Source organism: Megalops cyprinoides, chromosome 10 (assembly GCF_013368585.1).
Source record: "Megalops cyprinoides isolate fMegCyp1 chromosome 10, fMegCyp1.pri, whole genome shotgun sequence".
In the NCBI taxonomy this organism is placed as follows: Eukaryota; Metazoa; Chordata; class Actinopteri; order Elopiformes; family Megalopidae; genus Megalops; species Megalops cyprinoides.
In genome coordinates this window covers 37455283-37477247 of record NC_050592.1, presented here as the reverse complement: position 1 = coordinate 37477247, position 21965 = coordinate 37455283, and the positions used below count along the sequence as shown (strand labels likewise).

The window sequence follows — 21965 nt, the reverse complement described above, 5'->3', positions numbered from 1 at the left end:
TCTACATCCCTGCCATTCTTATCATCCACTAACCACTGTTTTCTGTTTGCTTCCTATTCCCTGCTCCGGGCTCCTGTCCGGAGCTGTAGCCCAAGCGTCTCATCTCGTTTTCCAGTCCTGCTACCTCGCTGCCCTGCCCATCAATGCCAACTGCATTCCAAGACCCGGACATCCTAGGAGACATTCTTATAATCACTCTACTGTTAACTGCTATTGTTTGTCAATAACAAATTGCATAATTTTGTGTCTAACTCTATCTGCCCAGTGCCGGCCAGAAGCAGATGGGCCCCCCCCATGAGCCCGGTTCTGCTCAAGGTTTCTTCCCGATAGGGAGTTTTTCCTTGCCACTGTTGCCTTGTTGGCTTGCTCTCAGGGGGTCTCAGGCCTGGGAACAATGTAAAGCTGCTTTGTGACAACTTGTGTTGTAAAAAGCGCTATACAAATAAAAATGAATTGAATTGAATTGAATTCTAATCGCAAATTATATTTTGCCATTTTTTTTTGGGAGGTACAGAAGGCCCAGTTCTGATAGGCACAGTTTGCCACTGATAATAGTAATATTAATGACACTATACCATTGACTGTAATAATACTGATGACAATCCTAATACTTTACATTACATTGTCATTTAGCAGATGCTCTTATGCAGAGCGACTTACACAAGTTACAGCTTTTACATGTTATCCATTTAGACAGCTGGGTATTTTTACTGAGGCCCTTTTTTGGGTTAAGTACCTTCCCCATGGGTACAACAGCAATGGCCAAGCAGGGAATCAAACTGGCAACCTTTTGGTTATGTGCCCTGCTCTTTACCACTATGCTACACTGCTAATAATAATGACAGCAATAGCAATAAATATAAGATAAAGATAAATAAAGACACAATATAACCCACCTGAAGGTCTGCCAGACACCCCTGAAAAGACAAATCATTCAGTCAATTTGAGAATTTAAAATAAATTCAAGATTCAAATGTATGTACAACAAGCTATTTCACATAAAGGAAGCTGAAGCCAGTTAACGTTTTAGAATTTAGCATGAGGACCGAACAGATTTTCAGAACAAGCAGAAAGTGCACTCGATAAAATCATAAATAGTGTATGTAAACTCTCATGAAATCCCCACAGCATGAAGAAGTAAAAATGAATGATCAGAATGCAGACATTATGGGACACATACTGCAGAGCCTGCCAGCACTGAAGCTACTGAGCAATCACATCAATTACTGTCTGAGTAGAGATGGCTTGCATCCTTGGACCATGGTGCAAAATGTGGTTTTTATCTCGAGGATTCTTTTGTTATTTATTTCCCCCAGGGTGCAGAACTTCCATTAAAGACCTCCGAAAGAGGTGTAACTGATGATTTTGTACAAAATGAGTTAACATGAGCATGCTCTTTATGCAATCCCCTGTTAAATGTTAAATTCCTAAAGTTACATTCATAAATGTACATAAGCTCATAATGATTATAAATAAAGCTCCACCTGCACTCCTTTGAGCATCAGAATTAGAAGTTCTAATAACAAGCTGTATCCACACCAATGAAGTAAAGAAGAAGTAAATACTCTGAGACATCAGTATTTCTTTCAGCAGTATTGGGTGGGCAAGCATCAGATATTGGTATCAGTTCAGAAAATTGGTATAGCTGCACTTTCAGGGCTGGGAAATGTGCTTTGGTTGATCACTAGCTGATTTGTTCCTGATTGGTTGTTGCATTGATATGAACGCAGTACCTGTGGGCTGTTCTGCATCCTCTGCTGAAGTTCATCCAGCTCCTTCTGCAGCTCCCATACTCTTGCACCCATCTCCTCCTCTCGGCTCTGCAGAAACACACAAATACCTACTGAGTCACCTTAATGCACAGCATTTACACCTGCCCTGCAGAGTCACCTTAATGCCAGAGATGGACACTCCGGCTTCAGAAAGTAAAAGTCCTGCCACGTATTTATTCCACCCATGCACTATACCAGCTGAATTTAATTAGCACAACTCTTCAGCCAGGTGGAGGAGCTAATTAGTGGAATCACCTTGTTTAGTGAATGGCTAGAACAAATACATGGTAGGACTTTTACTTTCTGAAGCCGGGGTGTCCACCTCTGCTTAACGCACAGCATGACTCGCTGCAGGGAATGTTGCAAAGTGTACCCCTTTTCAGTAAAACATTTTTGAACCAGCTGTATGGGAGTGTGCACAAATTATTCAAATTAAAATCAGTCTTTCCATGCTCATGAATCACATCCAAATGGAGTGAAAGTTGCATTGGAAGCGGTAATTGCAAGATCCTTATAAGAGAGAAAGGTGTTTCAGCAAAAGTAAAAAGGGACATTCCCCTTTAAGCAATCTCTTTCTTCTCTCTTGACAGGTAACTTGCTCTGTATTTCCTGGCCCCAGCTGTACAGCAATCTATCTAGTGCGACAGACTGTTCACCTGATTGTCTGATTGAACCATACATAATTCAGCACAGAAGCATTCTACAAAGCCTTTTCCACAGCCAGTTAGTTACAAATTACAAGCACTGAGCCTTCCTCGTGTCTAATTTTTAAGCACCGTTTGTGTACAATTCATATCAAAGAACCACAAACTATATCTCCAAAACCTTCCTCAAACTATTCACTAATAACTCTATGCAGCAATTAGGTGGGAAAATAGTTTGTTTATGCATCTGTGTAAATTTATTGCAATTAATAACTGGCTGCACATTCAGTAGAATGCTTAGAATAGACCGGTGAGGTAGAGACAGTTCAAAACAGCAGCATGCTAGGAGTGCTTTTTAGGACTGAAATCTATAAAATTGAACTGGTTTAGAAATATAACACCTTCTTGTCATGGAACAGAGCCGTTTTCTCACCACTATGGACTCCTGATTATTGCTGGGGAATGACATGGCTAGGGCTCTAACCCAGGCTGAGCTGCAGTCAGCACAGTCTGCACAGAACATGCACCTTAGGTGGAGCCCTTAAGCCACCACCATCTGTGAATTCACTTAACATCTGACAGACAGAAACACATGCAGCTCCATTTTGGACAAGATCTTCTTCATTTGTGAGTTTATTTGGTTTGCCTGTTTAATGAGTGACTGAAAGACTGAAAGGAAAGTTCCAGATGTTATCAACATTCGTTGAATGTAAGATTGTGAGCATTCAGAAATTCCATCCCTACACATTTTTCAAAAGACTTGACCTTTACCATAGACAGGGGATGGTACCTGCAGGATTTCCTCGTATCTCTGAACTGTTCTATGGAGGTCGGCCTCTTTCTGAGCAATCATCTTATGCAGCTGACTGGCTTCCTCTCGATGGCTCTCCATCAGCTCCAACTCAACTTCCTGTGCCTTTCCTGCAGGTACAGTCAGCAGGAAAACTCACCACTCACACACAGCATTGCTCTAACTCTCCTCACCACACACACACACACACACACACACACAGCACTGCTCCAGCTCTCACTGCACTCACACACAGCACTGCTCCAACTTTCCACACTTCATCACCACTCACACACAGCACTGCTTCAACAGTGCACATCTCCACAGCACTCATACGCTCCTTTGGAAAATCATAATCCATATATACTAGTCAGAACAGATGGTATTTAGGTAAAAGAAGCTAAATCACCTGCTTTCCATTTCAGATTCAGAAAAGTATTCTATGGCAAGATGGTATAGGTAATCCACTACACACAATTGAGGGATTAAAATACATCACCTCTGTCTCTACAGAACACTTTCAAATGGAACTGTTTTCAAACATGTCTGTATTCACAGTTATAATAAATGTGAACTTGAGCGGTTTCTCACCAACAGCCTCTTTGACTGCAGCCTCCAGCTCCTGTTCCTTGTTTGCCATCTGTGTGTTGAACTCCCTCATTAGCTGTTTCAAGCCTGAGTTGTGCTTCATCTCAGCATCCTCCAGCTCTAGCCTACCGATAAGAACAGGAAGGGTTTGCTGGACAAAGTGATCACACAAGAGCAACAAAGCACGTGCAGCTGTATGGCATACTGGTAAGGAGATGGGCTTGAAACCAAAAGGTTCGCTTCCATGCTGGGACACTACTGTTGTACCCTTGGGAAAGGTACCCAATCCACAATTGCCTCAATAACTATCAAGCTGTATGAATGGATAAAATTGGAAACTGTGTAAGCTGATCTGGATAAGTGTGTGCTAAATGACAATGTAATTTAAGGTAATGCACAAAGAGCACAAGAGAAAGGCTCAGGACAAGGGCCTAATGGTGGTGCTAATATGACAGGCTGGCATCCCATTCAAGTTCAGATGTATTTATCAATGAAAAATGCTCATTTCAGACATTCCAGATTAGCTAAACCAGCTCCTCCAATGCTGATGACCAATGCGCACCAATTTAACAACTGCTTACTTTCCCTTTATCCTCAAACTGAAATGCTGATGACACACTGGCTCCATGCAACATGGAATCTGTTTTTTAACATTACAGTAAAAATATCCCCATTGAGATTGTCATTAGCTGATCAATAGTACTCATAGCTGCCCACTTACTTCAGCTTCTTCTCATTTTCCTTGGCAATCTCCTTCTTGAGGTACTCAAGCTCCTGCTCGTGCTCCTTCCTCAGAGCACGGAGCTCTTTCTGAAGGCTGTTGAACTCCTTGCGCAGCTTCTGCTTCTCCTTTTCTGTCTCTGACAACTTGCTGCACAGCTCCTTCTGCTGGGTTCTCATCTCCGTGAGTAGGCCTTGGGCATCAGCTGTCAGCTTCTCTGGCAGCCCCTCCTCGTAAACTCTGAGTAGACTCTCGCTCTTCTCCAGCCGTCTGCCCATTTCCATAAGTTTCTGCTCATATTCTTCAACCAAAGAATCTCTTTCACGGTTCAGCTTCTCCTGTTCTGCAGTCAGACAAGCTTCTATCTCCTTCAGGGACTTCTTTGCCAGCTCTTCTTCCCCCATATTCTTCTGCAGGTTTTCTAGGCATTGCTGCTCATCCTTGTTCTCTTTTGCTCGGGTTTGTCCTTGTAGATCCACGCAAGGCCCAGCCATTTCTTCCTGATGCTGGACCCGAGAGGTCTGCTTCAGCAAATCTGCATTTAGTCGATTAATTTCATTCTGATAGTTTGCTTTCTCTTCCTCTGTTTGCTTGAGCTTTTCCAGGACCTCTTCGAGCTGAGCGCGAGCCTCCTCTTGGGTTGAATTCTTTTCCTTTTCTCTCTCTTGAATTGCCTGTATCATTTCCTCCTGGCTGGTGACTTCTAGCCGAAGAGCGCATAGCTTGTCTTCATATGTCTCCCTCAACTGCAAAGAGCTCTCACTTTCCAGCCTGCTGTCATTCCTTACTTTCTCCATCTGCTTCTCCACCTCATCCTTCCTGCTACTCACCATGCCTTGTAGGGATTCCACTTGCTCCTTCAGCGCTGTGATGCACTGATCCTTCACATTCAAGCTCTGCCTGGTTTCTTCTAGCTGCAGTTCCAAGGCTTTCAGGCACTGCTCCTTCTCCTCTATCTGGGCAGTCAGCTGCTTCCGAACCAGACCAATTTTATGCTCTGCCTTCTTCTTCAGCTCAGCTAGTTTGCCTGCACTCTCTAAAGAGATCCTTTCATCAGCGGCCTTGAGTGCCTCATTTTTGTCCCTGAGAATTTCGGCTTTCACCCTCTCAAAATCCTCCCTTTGCTGCTTGAGGTCCTGGTGGGCAGCCTGAGTCTCCTCCACAATTGACTGCAGCTTCTCCTGCGTCTCCTGCACCAGGCTTCCATCCTGGGAAGACTGAACCTGGGCCTGGTGGAGCCGCTCTGCCAGGTCCCTCCTCTCATCTTCCCATGCCTGGGCCTGGTGCTGCAGGTCAGCATTCAGCCTCTCGCACTCCCTGGAGCGTGCCGCCAGTATCTCCTCCAGCTCTGCCAGCCTGCTGGTGCAGGTCGCCAGCTCCACGGTCAGAACAAGGAGACTCTGCTCTTTCTCACTCAGAGCATGGTCTGCCTCCGACTCCCTGGCAGGGTGGCTGTCCATGCGGGCCACCAGGGCCTCCAGTCGCTTGTCCCTCTGCACAAGCTGCGCCTCGGCCTCTTCCAGCTTGGTCTCCAGGGCCTTGATCGTGCTCTGGTTTTGGGTGATCTTGGCCTCGGCTTTCTTCTTCATCTCAGACAGCTTGTTCTTAAACTGCTCAGCCTGCTCCAGAGCTGAGGTCCTCTCCTCGCTCAGCTTCTCCACTGTCTTTGATAGCTCCTCATTTTGGTGCACAAGCTTCTGCTGCTCCTCTCTGTGTTGCTGATCCAGCCGTGACACGGCCTCCTCTTTCTCTGCTAGACTACTTGCCAACTGGGTTTTCAAGTCATTTATTGCACCCTCCAAGCTACTGATGTGCAAAGCATTTTCTTTCAAATGATCTGAAAAGGTGTTATTGTCCTTTCTTAGCTGCTCAATGCAAAGGTCTTTCTCTGAAAGTGTCTGTGAATTCCTTTTACCATCTCTTTGCAGAGATTCCTTCTCAGTGGTTAAAACTTTTATAAGTTCTGTGTTTGCATTTTCCTGGAATGTCATTTGCTCAAGCAAACTCTTCAAGCTGCTGTTCTCTTCAGTCTTTTGCTGAAGCCATTCCTCTAAAGTGTGGATTCTGTCAGTTCTGGTCAGGATGAGGTTTTTGAGCTGTGCTACCCGCTTTTGACTGCAAACAACTCTGTCTTTTAGTGCAATGACTCTACCATCAACTTTCTGATACAGATCATCAGTACTGCCCTCCATTTTAATCTGGATCTCACTGCACTGCCGGACCAACTGCTCACTGATCATATTGATCTGATTGCGAAACGCTTCTTCCTTGGCTTGCATTTGAAGGACACTTAACTCAAGTCTCTTGTGAAGATCCTCACCCTCCTTACAGCTAGAAACTTCCAGAACATGAAGCTTCTCTTGGGTGTCTTTCAGCTCCTTTGACAGTGCCATAACCTTCCCTCCGTTTTCCTCATTTGCCTTACTGATCTGATCCTGCAGAGCGTTCCTATCGTTCAAGGCCTGGTTTAGGTTCTTCTCCATGGTTTCCACTTGGGCCTTCAGCATTGTTTCCCCTTCTGACAAACTCTCCAGCTTGCTGGCGGCTTCTCTCAGTTCTGCCTGCAGCTTCTGAACAGTGGTCTCTCTCATGACGAGCTCCTCTCTCAGGTTTTTTATTTCCTTCAGCACTTGCTCCTTCTCCTCCCTGATGGCCTCCAGCTGCTGTGTGAGCTCCAGCACTTCCCGGGCCTTCTCCTGCATCATGGCATTGTGCTTCTCCTGTATCTCTTCCTGCTGATGGGCCAGTTTCTTCTTCCACCTCTGCACCAGCTCCTCTTGCTCCTTCTTGCCGGTATGCTGCAACCTCTCCAACTGCTCCTGGTGCGTGGCCTCCATTTGGGACACAGCATCCTTGATGCCCGCCGAGCTTGCCTGGGCCATCTCCAGGATCTTGTCCTTGACTTGCTGGTCCTTCAGGCTCAGCTCCCTCTCCTTCTTCTCCAGCTCTTCCTTCAGCTTGTCCTCTTGTTCCTGGAGCCTCTTCTTGAACTTCTCCTGCATTTCTTTGACTTTCTGCTTGATTTTGTCCATCTTGGTCTCCTGCCCTTTCACCTTGTCATCCAGCTCCTGCTTGACCCTCTCTAGATTCTGCCTGGATGCAGTCCTCTCCTCCTCCAGCCTACTTCTCAAACGCTCCTCCTCCTGCTGCCTCTTCTCCAGTATTTCACTAAAATATCGCTCTTGCTCAAAGAGCTCCTTTTTGGTCTGCTCTACTTGGTGCTGCAGCTTATGTTGTTCATCTGAAAGTGTCTGCTGAAGAGACTTTGCCTTTTCTGTCCAGCTGTTTACGGTTTCCTCAAGCTGTCGCTCCAGGTCTTTCACATGACTCCTGCATCTTGTTAGCTCGCCCTTGGCCTCATCCAGCTGCTTCCTGGCTTCCATTAATGTGTCTTTTTCAGACTGGGCCATTTGCAGACTTTGCCTGAGCTCTTCCAGCTCCACAGCTTGCCTCCTCTCGGCCTCTTTCATGACCTGGCTCTGTTCTTGCCAGTCTTCTATCTCCTTACCATGAGAAACAGTCAGTTGTTCCACCCTCAGCTTCCATTCCTGCAGAGCCCCTGCCATCTCTTCTTTTAGGCCCTGGTCTTTTGCTAATTGCTCTTCAAGTGCTTTATCTTTCTCCTCCAGGACCATCTTCAGCTTGTTGAGTTCCTCCTTCAGTGTCTTCTCTACTCCTCCCAGGGACTGCTCATGCTCAGATTTTATGCCCTCCATCTCCTCCTGGTATTGGAGTCTCTCCTTCTGGAGCCTAGTCTCATATTCCTGTTTAGAGGCCACCAACTGCTGTTCCAGCAGGGTCCTGCTAGTCAACACCTCCAAGAGCTCAGTGGACAGGGCTTCCAGCTCCATCTGCTTCACATCCAGCTTCTCCAGTGTCTTGCTGTTTATATACCCAATGTGTGCCTGGAACTGCAGCTCTTTCTCCTTGAGAGCGGCATCCAGCTCTGTTTGGTGGGTCTCCTGTAGCTGCTGCATAGCTGCATGGTGATCCTGGTTCAGGGCCTCCACCTGTTGCCTGTGCCTCTCTTTCAGTGCAAATATCTCTTCCTGTAACTTTCTCCTCTCCTCCTCCATCTGATCCACCAGCTTGTTGGACTGTGCAGCTCCCTCACCTGAACGCTCCACCTGAGAACTCTCCAGCTCCAGAATTTTCTGCAATCAAATGGAGATACCAGCATCTATAAGAAACTAGCAGTTCAGAGAATTATAAAAGATTATAATATAATAATTAAATCATTATTATACACTGCCTGGACAAAAAAAAGTCGCACACTGTGATATTTTGGACCTCCTTTAGCTTTAATTATGGCATGCATTCGCTGTCGCATTGTTTTGACAACCTTATGCAACGTCACAACATTTATTTCCAGACTTGCATTAATTTTTGGCCAGGATCTTGTACGGGAAAGTCAAACCACGCCGTAAAGTCTTCTCCAGCACATCCCAAAGACTTTCAATGAGGTTAAGGTCAGGACTCTGTGGTGGCTAATTCATGTGTGAAAATCATTCCTCATGCTCCCTGAACCACTCTTTCACAATCTGAGCCCGATGAATCTTGGCATTGTCATCCTGGAATATGCCCATGCAAGCACCCATCTTTCAGTACATTCAGGTACTCAGCTGACTTCATTTTATTGCCACTTAACGTTGCTGAGCCTAGACCTGACCAACTGAAGCAACCCCAGATCATTTTCTTATTTAAATCTAAACAGCGACTTTTTTTGGCCAGGCAGTGTATAACATCCAGTCAAATACCTTATTTTTTAAAGCTGAAACACAAGTAACATTTCAGATCTTCACAAGTATAAGGTCATTTACTATGGTACTGGAATTTTCATTGATTTACCTAACTTCCTGAAAAAACAGATATCTGAGAAGTCATGTACCTGTATTTCATTGTCACATAACAACACAACAAGTTCAGACACAAGTCCAGATTTGCTTTTTTGCCTTCAATATGTCAAATTAGCATGGTATTTTGAGGCTGAACTTAATCCTTCTTTTTAAAATTAACATTGAAAAAACACAACATTGTCCTTTCTTCCCAATATTAGTTTTCTCATCTAGTTCTGGTGACATGAATATTGCCCATTGTTCATATGTCAAGCACAGTAAGGTACTTACATATGTAACAAAACTTTGTTATATACATACATCTGTATATGTATTATTACATATATTATACACTGTTGCTGCTAGTTTTACAACCATAAAATCTAATATTGTTATGGATATACTTCATAAGTATTAGCAATATTACCATTACATTTCCTTGAGAGAAACATGTTTAAAGACCCCTTCTTTTTCCTTTCAGAAACACTGTGTTTGGGAGTAGGTGTGAATGCTCCTTAGTTCTGAAAATATTAAATTTTGAGAAAACCTTCCTTCCTAAGGTTCTGATTGAGTTTGTACATCCATTTTCAAGTTTTGTACCTAACCATTTTTCCATCCCCTGCTGTCATTCCTCTAGCCTCCCCTAGCCTCCATCACATGGACTATCACAAGCTCCATTGGCTCAGTGCAAGGCTATCAGTAGCCCCAAGCTGTGAATGGAAAATCAATGTTAGCTATAGAACACACAGTCCTTGCAGTCTCTAGCTCCTGCTGCAGCTCCTGGGCTTGGTTCTGTTGCTCCACCATCATGGCAGTCTTCTGCAGCTCCATCTCTTCCAGTGCTAGGGCAGCCTGCTGCTCTTTCTCTTGCATAGCCTGAGTCATCTCCTTCCTGCACTGCTCCTGCAGCACAAACATAGGCCCTGTTACAGCTTGTGAATCCACAAAGATAGGTCCTATTACAGCTCCTGAACCCAAAAACACAAAAACAGAACTATTATTGTAACCCCCAAACACAGCCAGTAAATGCAACAGAAGCCATATAAGCTACTTTACCATTTGTACTGTAATAGCATTAACCCTTTCGTGCGTATGGTCACACAGGTGTGATTAAAACACTAGATTAGAATGTTGTGTCACTTGTAAATAACCAAAGCAATATTTGTTCGAAACCCACTGTCTTCAAATAAAAACATTCTGCAAATGCAATATGATTATTTATTTTTCAATGCAGATTCACATAAGTTGCAACATACGCAGCGTAACACAGTTCTGACTCCCAAACTGGAAAAACTAGCTAATGTTATCTTTGAGGAAACAGTGATTTAATGTTAGAAAGAATAGCCAATGTCGTGGTGAAAACTATGAGAATCTTAATGATGTGAGTTGAAATCCTGTGTTTCTGGGTGTGATCAATATTTCAATACATCAAATACCATGGCATTCCTTTTTTTCCATGTTATACTTTTATTTGGATCAACTGAGCAGCGCCATTACATTGATGTATCCACAGATAAAACCAGCTTATTCATATAAAAAAATAAAGTATGTAAATATTTGCTTTTAGGCAACTTATATCATATTATTCTTAAAATTATATATTGAAATAAGAAAGTTCACATTTATGTATCTATACTTCTGAGTACCACAAAGCATACCCACATTTGCTCCTGTTTCGCCCACCAAAGAAAACAAACAATCTGTGCACATACAGAATACCGGGTCTGGGTGTAGGTGTGCTGCAATTGTATATGTACTAAACCAGTTTTAGTAAAGGATATTAGTTCAGATATTAACCAACTTCCACGCCTTGTTAGCTAGTATAATAACCTGGGCTGCTAGCACTGAGCAGAAAGTGTGTTTATCATGAGGTCTTAACCAAATTCTAGAACAGCAGGTGTGCACAAGCTAAAATAAGTCACGCTGAGAGGCAGTTGGAAATACTTTACAACTTACATGCGAAAGGGTTAATGGACGGGTACTGACTGATTTTATCACATCACATTCTGATTTTAGTGCATTACCATGGCCTGGCTGATTTGTTCCTGGAGCTGGCTCTCTCTTTCCTGGAGCCTCATGTTCAGCTTCTGCTCCTTACTGGCCAAGGCCTCTGCGTGCCGACTCTCCATCTCCACCATCTGCTCGTCTGACGACTTCTGCAACACACATTCACACACATTTTACTTCACTATTTCCCTGCGACACACATTCACACACATTACACACGTATTATGTGACACTCTTCCTCAAACTTTGTGGACACTCAACTACAGATCATAAAGTAAGCATAAGAATTCACAATGTGAAATGACCACAAAACTATATTCCCCCAAGGAATAATGATGATAGGAAAACAAAAATACAAGATGATAGTATGACTTCCTTTGTTCTGTTTTTCTTCCATTTATTTATCCATCAAATCCTTAGCCATGCGAATATTCACAATATACCGTTGGTTTGAGATTCATATTGCTTTTATCAAACAGATCCATAATTGGCTGAACTTAAGGTTAGCTACTTAGCTGCACAAAGTAAGAAGAGAGACCACAATTAACAAGTTATTCTGATTATATGATACCACCACTGAAAGTAGCACTTAGCCTGTTACAATGCTGCTGCCATAGTAATGTTCTTAACATGGTTCCTGACATAACTAAACGGTTCTGCTGCATTCACTGGCTAGGTGATGATCAAGGTACCTACCAAACTGGATTCTGAGACATCTTTGTTTATTTCATATCAGTTTATACAGTAGAGTTTACTAGCTGGCTTACAACAATAACTACTTACTTCTGGAAAGGACAGGGACAAGAAACATTTTGTCATTTTTTGATATCACAAAATGTGATATGATATTTCATCTAGAATCTGTGGTTTAAACAATAGTTCCAGTGAAATGTGAATGTGTCTTAATTAATTATGTACACATATGCTTACCTTACTTCTAAAATGTTCGAACATTTCATTTTTTTAAAGTAAATGGAAGTATTAACTCTAGCTCTTGCAAGTAGTACTGTAGCTGAAGTGCTGGTGCCCACCAGTGAATAGACAAATCTACTGTATATGATTAAACATGACACACAAAATGCCAAGTTTGCCACAAGTTTTGAATTTATTATTTTTATGATGGGGTGCACCCATTTTAGCTGCATAAATTTTCTAACTTCCAAAAACCACAGCCATCATTGCTTTAGCAGACATAAATTGTACACTAATATACAGTGGGTGAATGCACATTTGGTGTAATTTATTAACTACAATATGATTGACTGCATGTTTGGGTCCCAGTGCAGGCATGTGTTGGGACTGGACTGCATGTTAAGTGGCAGAAATCTGTGAGATCATCCCAGAGAAAACGGGAAGAGTGGGAAAGTGGGGAGGCTGATTGTTCTTCCAGACATGAGCCCAGTTATTACTGACTTCATTACACAGCATGCAGGCCCCTGCAGAGTGTGTGGCTGAGGAGGAGCAGGAGGAGTCAGTCTTAGATGGTTTCTGATACCAAGATTTTCTGCCCCCCAAATGCAACCTTAAAATGGCCACATCTCTCAGTTTGTGACAGGCTCCAGGAGGACTCTGCTGTACTGTACAGTGAAATATGGTCAGGTGGCCTCTAGAGGTTCTTGAATGTAATCTGCACATTTTTAATGGAAAACTGGACTCCTGTTCATTTCTGTTCATGTTGACATCTGCAGGCCAGCTTGGGGCTAGATCATTTCATATTTGAAGTGGATGGGTAAATCTTGCATACACACCAAAACTTTCAGGTCTGTGAATTTCTTGGTTTAGTTTTTCTGTGATGTCCACTTAACCAAACTGCACAGCTTCATTGGAATTTACATTTTTAACCTTCACTTCACCTGATGACTATTTTCAGTACCACACCTGCCTCATAATATGAATTGATAGCAAATGGCCACTATATACAGTATCAGATAATCATGACCATATAGTAAAATATTTCTCCACTAAGTCCATCAAATATTTTAGGAATCAGTGTAAAATTTCAAAATGAGTACAATACTGATGACTGAAAGCATCTGGGAGATTTGAGATTTGGTATTTAAATGAGAACTGAAATAAAACAGCAACAGAGAGATAACAGAATTTGTAGATCCCAATACAGCAATGAGATATAAGAGGACCTATAGATCTCCAAATAATGACAGGGGATAACAGGATCTACAGAATCTACAGACCTCTAGACAGCAACAGATGACAACAGGATCTATAGATCTCTATACAATGGTGTCACATAGGAGGATCTATAGATCTCCATACAGCAATGATGCAACAGCTGTATAGATCTCCACAGTGATAGAGGGACAACAGGATCTATAGATCTCCACACAGTGTGGCAGTACAGTGATAAATGTATAGATCTTCAGGGTGTCAGAGGCATGACAGGATCTACAGATCTCTATATAGTAATGAGGGATAACAGTACATAGCTCTCCATGGTGATGGAGGGATAACAGGATCCATAGATCTCTACATATAGTGTAGATATAACAGACCTTTCTGCTCACCTTCATGATGTTAACAACCTCCTGCTTGACACGGGAAAGCTCCTGCTGCAGGTTTCTCCTCTCTTCCTCGCTGGCTTGTTCCACCTGCTTCACCTGCTCCTCCATTTTGGCCTGCAGTTGCCTCCGCGCCTCCTCCGCCCTCTGCGCCACACCCAGGGCCCGCTCCAGCTCCTCAAATGCTGAAGAAAGGAGAGACACCATTACCCTCTACTCCACCCACACACACACACATACCAGTCCCAGCACCCGCTCCAGCTCCTCAAACACTGAAAAGAGGAGAGACACCACCTCTCTCTCTCTCTCTCTCTCTCTCTCTCTCACACACACACACAAACACACACACACACACACACACATACATACATACACACACACTCACACACAGTCACACCCAGCATGCACTCTAGCACCTTGAACACCAAGAGAAGAGAGACACAGTCAACCCCTGCATCATGTACACGAACACAACATGCACACATAGTCACCCCCTATAATTCACCCCATGGGGAGTGAGTTTTGGAGAGCTGGGTCTAGAACACCCCCCCCCCCCCAATGATTACAATCATGGCAGTAAAACTCAGTGGCCGATCCCCACAATCATGGTGAAAGGTGGATTTTACAGAGATTTTACAGAGACAGTTTACAGAGATGTCTGGATATTGGGCCATTAGGAAGCTCCACTGACTCATTACACCCCTTCACATTGGAGGCATTAGAGCCCTGCTGCTAAAACAGCAAATAATATCATTTATGATTTTTACATCACTTCCCCTGACCTGCTTCTAAGGCTTGCCTGGAATTCATACTCACAGCAGCACAGAAGTACACACTACTACTGAGCACTGACTCACAACCACACAAAGGTACACATTGCTATTGAGCACTGACACACAACCACACAAAGGTACACACTGCTATTGAGCACTGACTTACAACCACACAAAGGTATACGCCACTAATGAGTAGTGAACCACAACTGCAAACAAGTACACACTACTAACGAGTACTAGTTCACAACCACACAAAGGTATTCTATACTAATGAATACTAATCACAACCACACAAAGGTACACACTACTAATCAGTACTGAATCACAAACGCAAACAGGTACACAATACAAATGAGTACTGATTCACATCCGCACAAAGGTATACACAAGGAATGAGTACTGATGCTGCTGAAATAGAATTTGTTTAAAACAACACAGTAGAACAGCGTTAGCTGTCAGGAGAGTCATGTTTAAAAAAAATCTTTTAAATTTTAAAGATCTTTAAAATACAGTTTATGCCATTCCTACTGCTGCCACCCCAAGTCATTTACAGGATGGCTTTTATTGTGTCTGTTTTTTTTCTTTTTTTCAATTAAATCTGGTTGCATTCAGTAACTTTCAGCATTCAGTCTTTAGGGGCACAACTGAGCAAACACACAGTGCTGAACTTCAACTCTGAAATTAACTGGATTTTCCACATAATTTTGTATCATTATTACAGTTTGACTGGAGAACAGTTATGACATGAACTGCTGTATACATACAGTTGATAAGCCATTTAGTTAACAAGGCAGTATGCGGGGAAAAAACAGACACTTGTGTCTTCAGCCAATTACCTTGCTCTAACACTGGGGTACTCAACTTCAGAGGCCAAGAGGGCCACATTTAACCCACAAAAGATGCAAAGGGCCACAGCTTATTAACATATTTTCACAGTTCTTTATAACTGTATACTACTACTGTTTAATATGCTGCACAGTCTTGCTAGTCCTTTTTAATGCATTCCAAAGCATCGTGGAATATGAAAAACAAAATTTTTCTCCATTTGAGTAAAAAAAAAAAAAAAAAAAAAAAAAACATTTTTGTGGGTAAATAGTTTGCACATTCCATAATGTATTTTTGAGAAAATCTCCCTCTGCAGCAGGCTTCTTGGCTTTCGCAATACTCCAGGCGATTTTGAGCAAGATCTCCACAATGTTGTCACTGCTTTTAACAATGCTACAGACATGGATTGCTGAGCTTAAAAACCCCACTTAGCAAAGTTTGTATTTTGTGTTTCCTGAGATCGCTGTCAGGTGGATAGACATCTGTGAACTCAAGGTGAAGCTGTTCATGGTGATGTTAACTCGCTTTGACACAGCTGTTTTTTGATAGATGAGACACATTGGTTTGCCATGTATCTCCGCAAAAGCAAATTCCATTTCCCACACAGGGTTGAAAACCCTGTTTTCATCATCTGCTTCCTTTTTGCCATCATTAATAAAGGTGCAAAATATTTGCCGGCTTGACGGGTGAGCTCTCACGATAAATAGGCCATCATTAACGTGCCCCTTTTGTCAGTTAGAGTTGCACAAAATTAAAGGCGCACTGCCTACTTTTCACATGACTTTTGGTGACTAATTATAATAATTATACATTCATAACCAGATCTGTCGGGGGCCACAAAATAAAGGCTTACAGGTCGGGATGCGACCCACGGGCCGCATGTTGAGCAACGTAGGGCTCTAACAGCTCATGCCCACAGAAACATTTTGCACAGCTCTTCACAGATGGATTCTGGGGGTTCCGGGGGTGCCATCTCAGGCCAGCCTCTGGACCTCAATCTTCTGCTGCCCTGATTATCTCAGACTTCAAAGGGGCCTACTGTCAGTGGGGGAGGAAGTGTGCGAGGCCAGGAGGTTTGAGTGGCACTTTGCTCTGAGTGAATCCAGAGCCCAGAGAATGCCAATTATCCTCACTGGCCGCTTGGTGAAGGCCCCTTGGAGTACTGCAGAAGACCATATTCTTATCACACTATTGGGGAGTACATTTCACAGCCAGGCATTATGTTCTCCTGGGGTACAAAACTTTAACTTAAACTTTATAATGGAATAACCTTAGCCACACGGCATACTGCTTCATGTCCATTCCACATTGAAACAGAGGCCCAAAGGATGCATACCACCTGAAGCAATAAGGCCTAAAGTAAGCAGGACTGTTTTGCTCAGTTGAAAGTATACTGAGTTTATGGCCTGAATATGACTTGAGGGAACAGAGGTTCTGTTCCCATACTGCAGAAAACACAAAACCAAATGTAGTGTACTGTGTCTGATGAATTATTACAGTGAAACAGAAGGAATGAAAGAAAATGTTTTTTTTACTGAATTCTGTGCCTCAAACACATCTGATCATCAGAGGTGTACTGGTTTTTCACTGTGTCTGTGACATTTTATTTGCTGCTTTCTCTGACTGAATGTCACTACACATTGTCCCTGTACTGATGTTGAAGACAGGAGAGGATGCTGTCTCTGCACTGACATTGAGGACAGGAGAGGACGTGGTCTCTGCTCACCAGCTTTCTCAGATTTCTCCTTCTGCTCCTGCAGCTCATCCCTCTGCACAGTGGCCTGCTGGATGCGGGAACGGAGCTGAGCAATCTCCTCCTCCTTCATCTCCAGTGTCTCGTGCATCTGCCGCTTGGTCTCTGCGATCACCATGCCCTATTCAAGAAACAGAGCATCACACACCTTTCCAGCCAATGGCATCACACCGTTCACACATCAACGCAAGAGAGCAAATCTCACAACAAACAGTGTGTAATCTGGCCTGGAAAAACACGGTGGGCTGTATTCCAACCAATATATCCAAATATGATGCCACTTGAGTCAACTGCTGCCTATATTTGCTTCTGTCAAGACTGGCATGTTATACCACGGCACCAGGTGCTAACTGTTAGAAGCTAAAGTAATACAGCATCCAAACATTAATATTTCAAAGTGAAGCAATGTTGGATCTGAAAAAACTTCAAATGATTTAGTTTTATAATATGACATGCGATTTCACATTCAAACAAAAGTTTCCCTGAGACTTTAACTTTCCTGCTGAAATGCTGATTATGATTCAAATTTTACCAACTGTACTCTCTTACTCTGTTTCTGTCTGCCTCCATTTCCCAGAATGCCACATAAACCTGATCGCAAACCTAGCTGGTAGCACTAGGCTAGCACAATTCTAAAATGGATGCAAATTCATACTCTGCAAAGACACAAAGTAAATTAGTGTATATGTAGGTAGTACACTAGCATTTGGAAGCATTTGGTAATTGTGTATTTAAATAATCAGGAATGTTTTTTCAACATTAAGAGACCAGGTGATATGAAAATGCAATAAATTGATATCAAAAATTGTTTTGAATTTATAGTGAAGATACTCCTTCTGTTTGGAAAATACCAATATAACTCAAAACAAAAGAGTAGCCACCCAACAGAGTGTTTTGATAAAATCTGAAAATATCATAATATATATGTGGGAGAGGAGGAGCAGACACACAGAGGCCAGACACACAAACTCTAACCCTGGAGATGTGCATCTAAACCTGAGCTTGGAAACCCGCTCAAATTCCACAGAGCATTGTTTACAGGCATTATCCCCTCTGGACCATGTAGCAGGGGTCAGAGATCAGAGGTTAAACAGCATGGGCTATGATGAAAAGAACAAATCTCTGCCCTCTGTCAAGCTGACAGCCACAAGCCTTTCTGTATATCACACCCATGTACTCTTAGACAGCATGCTAAACTACTGTATAAACAGTTAAAATGAAAACCTTTCTAAAATATTAGCACTAAAGGACATCCAGTTGCTATTAGAGACTAGACTTTATTACAAATTTATATGGGTACACATCTATGTATCTACATGAACTGTTTTGCATGGAGTGAACTTCATACTTGATGTTGCTCTGCCCACCTTGTCCTGCTCCAGCTGTTCGATGAGATTCTTGGCATCTCGTAGCTGGGTGATGAGCCGTGTTTTTTCTGTAGTGTGCAGCTCCTGGGGACAGACGAAGAGGTGGCCAGAATGTTAGTTAAAAGCCTCTGGATACTAATGATCCAAAGAACATTTTTAATTGCTGTTTAATTGCTGCCAGTCTGAATCGACTGTGGCTGAGTTTTTATGGTATGACCGTCACAGCAGGTCAGGGTGACCATGCAGCCAATCAGCACCCAAGAAATCTACTCCTACTAAAATATAACATCATGTCTTGAGACCACACCTGGCCCTGGATCATTCAAGCATTCCACATTGCTGGTGATCAGCTGCTTTGAATCCCTGCAAAGGTCTGACTGCTTAAGTACACCAAGAATATGAACAGCTCACATTAGACTAGCATTACTGCATTCTCTCACACTGCATAGACAAAATGCTCATAATGGTATACAGATTATAGATTTGATACATGATATGATCATAGATCAGGAATAATACCAAATTACAAGGTTTAACTGGAGTGCCCCTTAAACATTGATAATAAGAGAAAAAGTCAGCATTGTGAGTGCCTAAAAATGCAATTCTAGCAGTCCAAGTCATCCAGGGAATGCTGTGAGTCCCAGTGCACTCTGACACCATGCTGACAGAAGCCTCCCTGCAAACATTCCTCTGCAATCTGGAGGAATTTCACTAAATTGTTTTCAATGTGACTGGAACAGAGACCCAGAGTTTTTTTTTTTTAATTCACAAAGCCTCTGCAAGCGTGCACATACATACATACATACACACACACACACACACACACACACACACAAATGGTAATGAACTGCCAGTCAGTCTACTTCTGTAACCCTGAAGGAGAGCTGGAGCATTTACAACATTTGAAAGATTTCATTGTTGTGAACTCTGAATCAAGAGTCCAATCCTGGAAATAACTCCAGCACTGCAACCAGAGCGATATCAGCTATTCCATCAACACTAGAATCAGAGCCAAATCAACCATAACTGCCATGCTGGAATCTGGAATCAGCCACAGCAGCCACGCTGTAGGGCCCTTCCCCATTTCCACTCTTTTAAAGCTGAAGCTGCTCTGCCTTAGCAAAAGAACCGCTGATGTGGTTCACACGAAAGCTCCCTGGGGGGAGCCATTTCAGTACCATCAATACTGGCTTATTCATACTTACTGAAAAGGAAATCAACTTTTGGTCTCCCCAGAGCATGAGCCCTGAAATCACAGCAGTGCAGCAGCATGGCAGCACAGAGCACACACCTGAGATTATTCAGCATTACTCTGAGTCACCATGTGACTGTTTACTCTACTTACTGCACCTCCACATGACAGGCTTGTATGCGACTCTGAATAAGAGCATCTGTCCAAACTGATAAATAAATAAAACATGCTGTGTGGGATGCATCAAACATCTGTAAAAGTAAAACTTTCCTTATTTTCATGAAACAGGTTCCATGGTAAACTGAGAGGTTTACATGCTGCCAGACAGCATAAAGAAGCAAACCTAAAGAGTGGGTTAAGGTTCGGGAAAATAGACACAAGTGCAAGCCCCCGGTGCACCACCAACCCTCGGGTTCACGTTTCCAACAGGTTCTCCCCCCTCAGTAACACACCTGCTGAGAAACCTGTTAAAAGAGCCCTGATTATTGGCGATTCTATTCTTAGAAACGTGAACGTAGAGACACCAACAACCATAGTTCCTAGAGCCAGAGCTTCCGACATAGAAGCCAATTTGAAAGTGCTGGCTAAAGCTAAAGGTAAAAGTAAAGCTAAATACTCTAAAATTGTTATTCATGTCGGCGCTAACGATGTCCGCATGAGAACAAAGAACAAAGTTGACTATGAAATCGGTGTGCAGGATTCCTAAACAAATGTCGTAATCAGTCATTTTCTCTGGCCCCATCCCCATTCGGCGCGGTGACGAGATCTATAGCAGATTAACGTCACGTAATCGTTGGTTGTCTGAATGGTGCCCCTCGGGTTTTATAGATAATTGGCACAAGTTTTGGGGGAGGCCTGGTCTTTTAAAATGAGATGGCATCCACCCCTCAAGGGAGGGTGCAGCTATCATCTCTAGAAACATGGATCATAGTCTGAATTCCTCTAAACCTTGATTTATCAGTGCCAAGGCCAGGCAGCAGACTTTCTGTCCTACACAGATGTTTGCTTTTCCCTGGAACCACCACTTAAAGTCAATCCCATAGAGACAGTGTCTGTTCCACGACCCTCGGTCCCAAACTTCTTAAAAACATCCAGTTTGTGCTGATAATTTGATAAAAATTAAGTCTGACAAACCTGAAAGTACTACCTGTAGACAAATGGTCCTTAAGGTTGGGTTAATAAATATCAGATCATTACAACCTAAAGCTATATTAATAAACAAATTGAATACTGATCACCAATTTGATATCTTATGCCTGACTGAAACATGGCTTAAACCTAATGACTTTGTTGCTCTCAATGAATCAACTCCTCCAAGCTACTGTAATCACCAGGTCCCTCGACTTGGTAGAGGTGGCGGCGCTGCTGCTGGACACAGCTCCAAACTCTGTACCACCCTTAAACCTGGCTATAACTTCCATTCGTTTGAACTGTTAGTACTTAGCTTTGCACATCCTGACAAGACTGCATTTCAGCTATTTACCCTTGTAATAGTTTACAGGCCACCTGGCCCTTACAGTGTTTTCTTATCAGAATTTGTCAACTTTTTATCTGACCTGGTTGTCAATACAGAAAAAGCTGTGATAGTAGGCGACTTTAATGTGCATATGGATAATGAACATGACCCATTCAGAACAGCATTTTAGTACATCATCGAACCCATTGGACTCTATCAAGCTGTGGACAGACCCACACATTACCGCAACCATACTCTAGATTTGGTCCTCACACATGGAGCAGATATTAACCAGGTGGAAATTATGCCACACAATCCTGTGTTATCCGACCACTATCTCATCTCTTTCAATTTACCACTAACATACTTCACATACTCGGAGCCTAGATTTTCTTCTCGGCGCACGTTTTGCTCTCTTACAGCAAAAGCCTTTATCAACGAGCTCCCTACATCATACTACCTGCACAACGAAATCTCCTCTAGTTTATGTTCAAACCCTAGCTCAACTGAAATTAATCTACTCGCGGACAGTATTGACTCTACTTTGCGTAAAACTCTGGATGCCGTTGCTCCCCTCAAAAGGAAGAAAATCATAGACAAGAAGCTAGCACCTTGGCATAACGACCATACTCGTGCTCTCAAACAAGCTATGTGAAAACTCGAAAGAAAATGGTGCTCCACCAAATTACAAGTTTTTCTCCTGGCATGGAAGGAAAGTCTCCC

At 42.9% G+C, this 21965-nt stretch overlaps 1 protein-coding gene across 2 annotated transcripts in view; it reads right to left on the bottom strand.

Moving 5' to 3' along the window:
• golga4 (golgin A4) overlaps positions 1-21965 on the bottom strand; it is a 79651-nt gene that overhangs the window by 14014 nt on the left and 43672 nt on the right. For both annotated transcript variants that reach the window (XM_036539768.1, XM_036539769.1), the window contains 10 exons: positions 18595-18678; positions 17201-17348; positions 13880-14058; positions 11375-11506; positions 10098-10253; positions 4516-8669; positions 3798-3919; positions 3207-3337; positions 1734-1820; positions 897-917 (listed from right to left, as the gene is read on the bottom strand). In XM_036539768.1, coding sequence (XP_036395661.1) covers positions 897-917; positions 1734-1820; positions 3207-3337; positions 3798-3919; positions 4516-8669; positions 10098-10253; positions 11375-11506; positions 13880-14058; positions 17201-17348; positions 18595-18678 — 5214 coding nt within the window. The remainder of the gene's footprint in view (positions 1-896; positions 918-1733; positions 1821-3206; positions 3338-3797; positions 3920-4515; positions 8670-10097; positions 10254-11374; positions 11507-13879; positions 14059-17200; positions 17349-18594; positions 18679-21965) is intronic.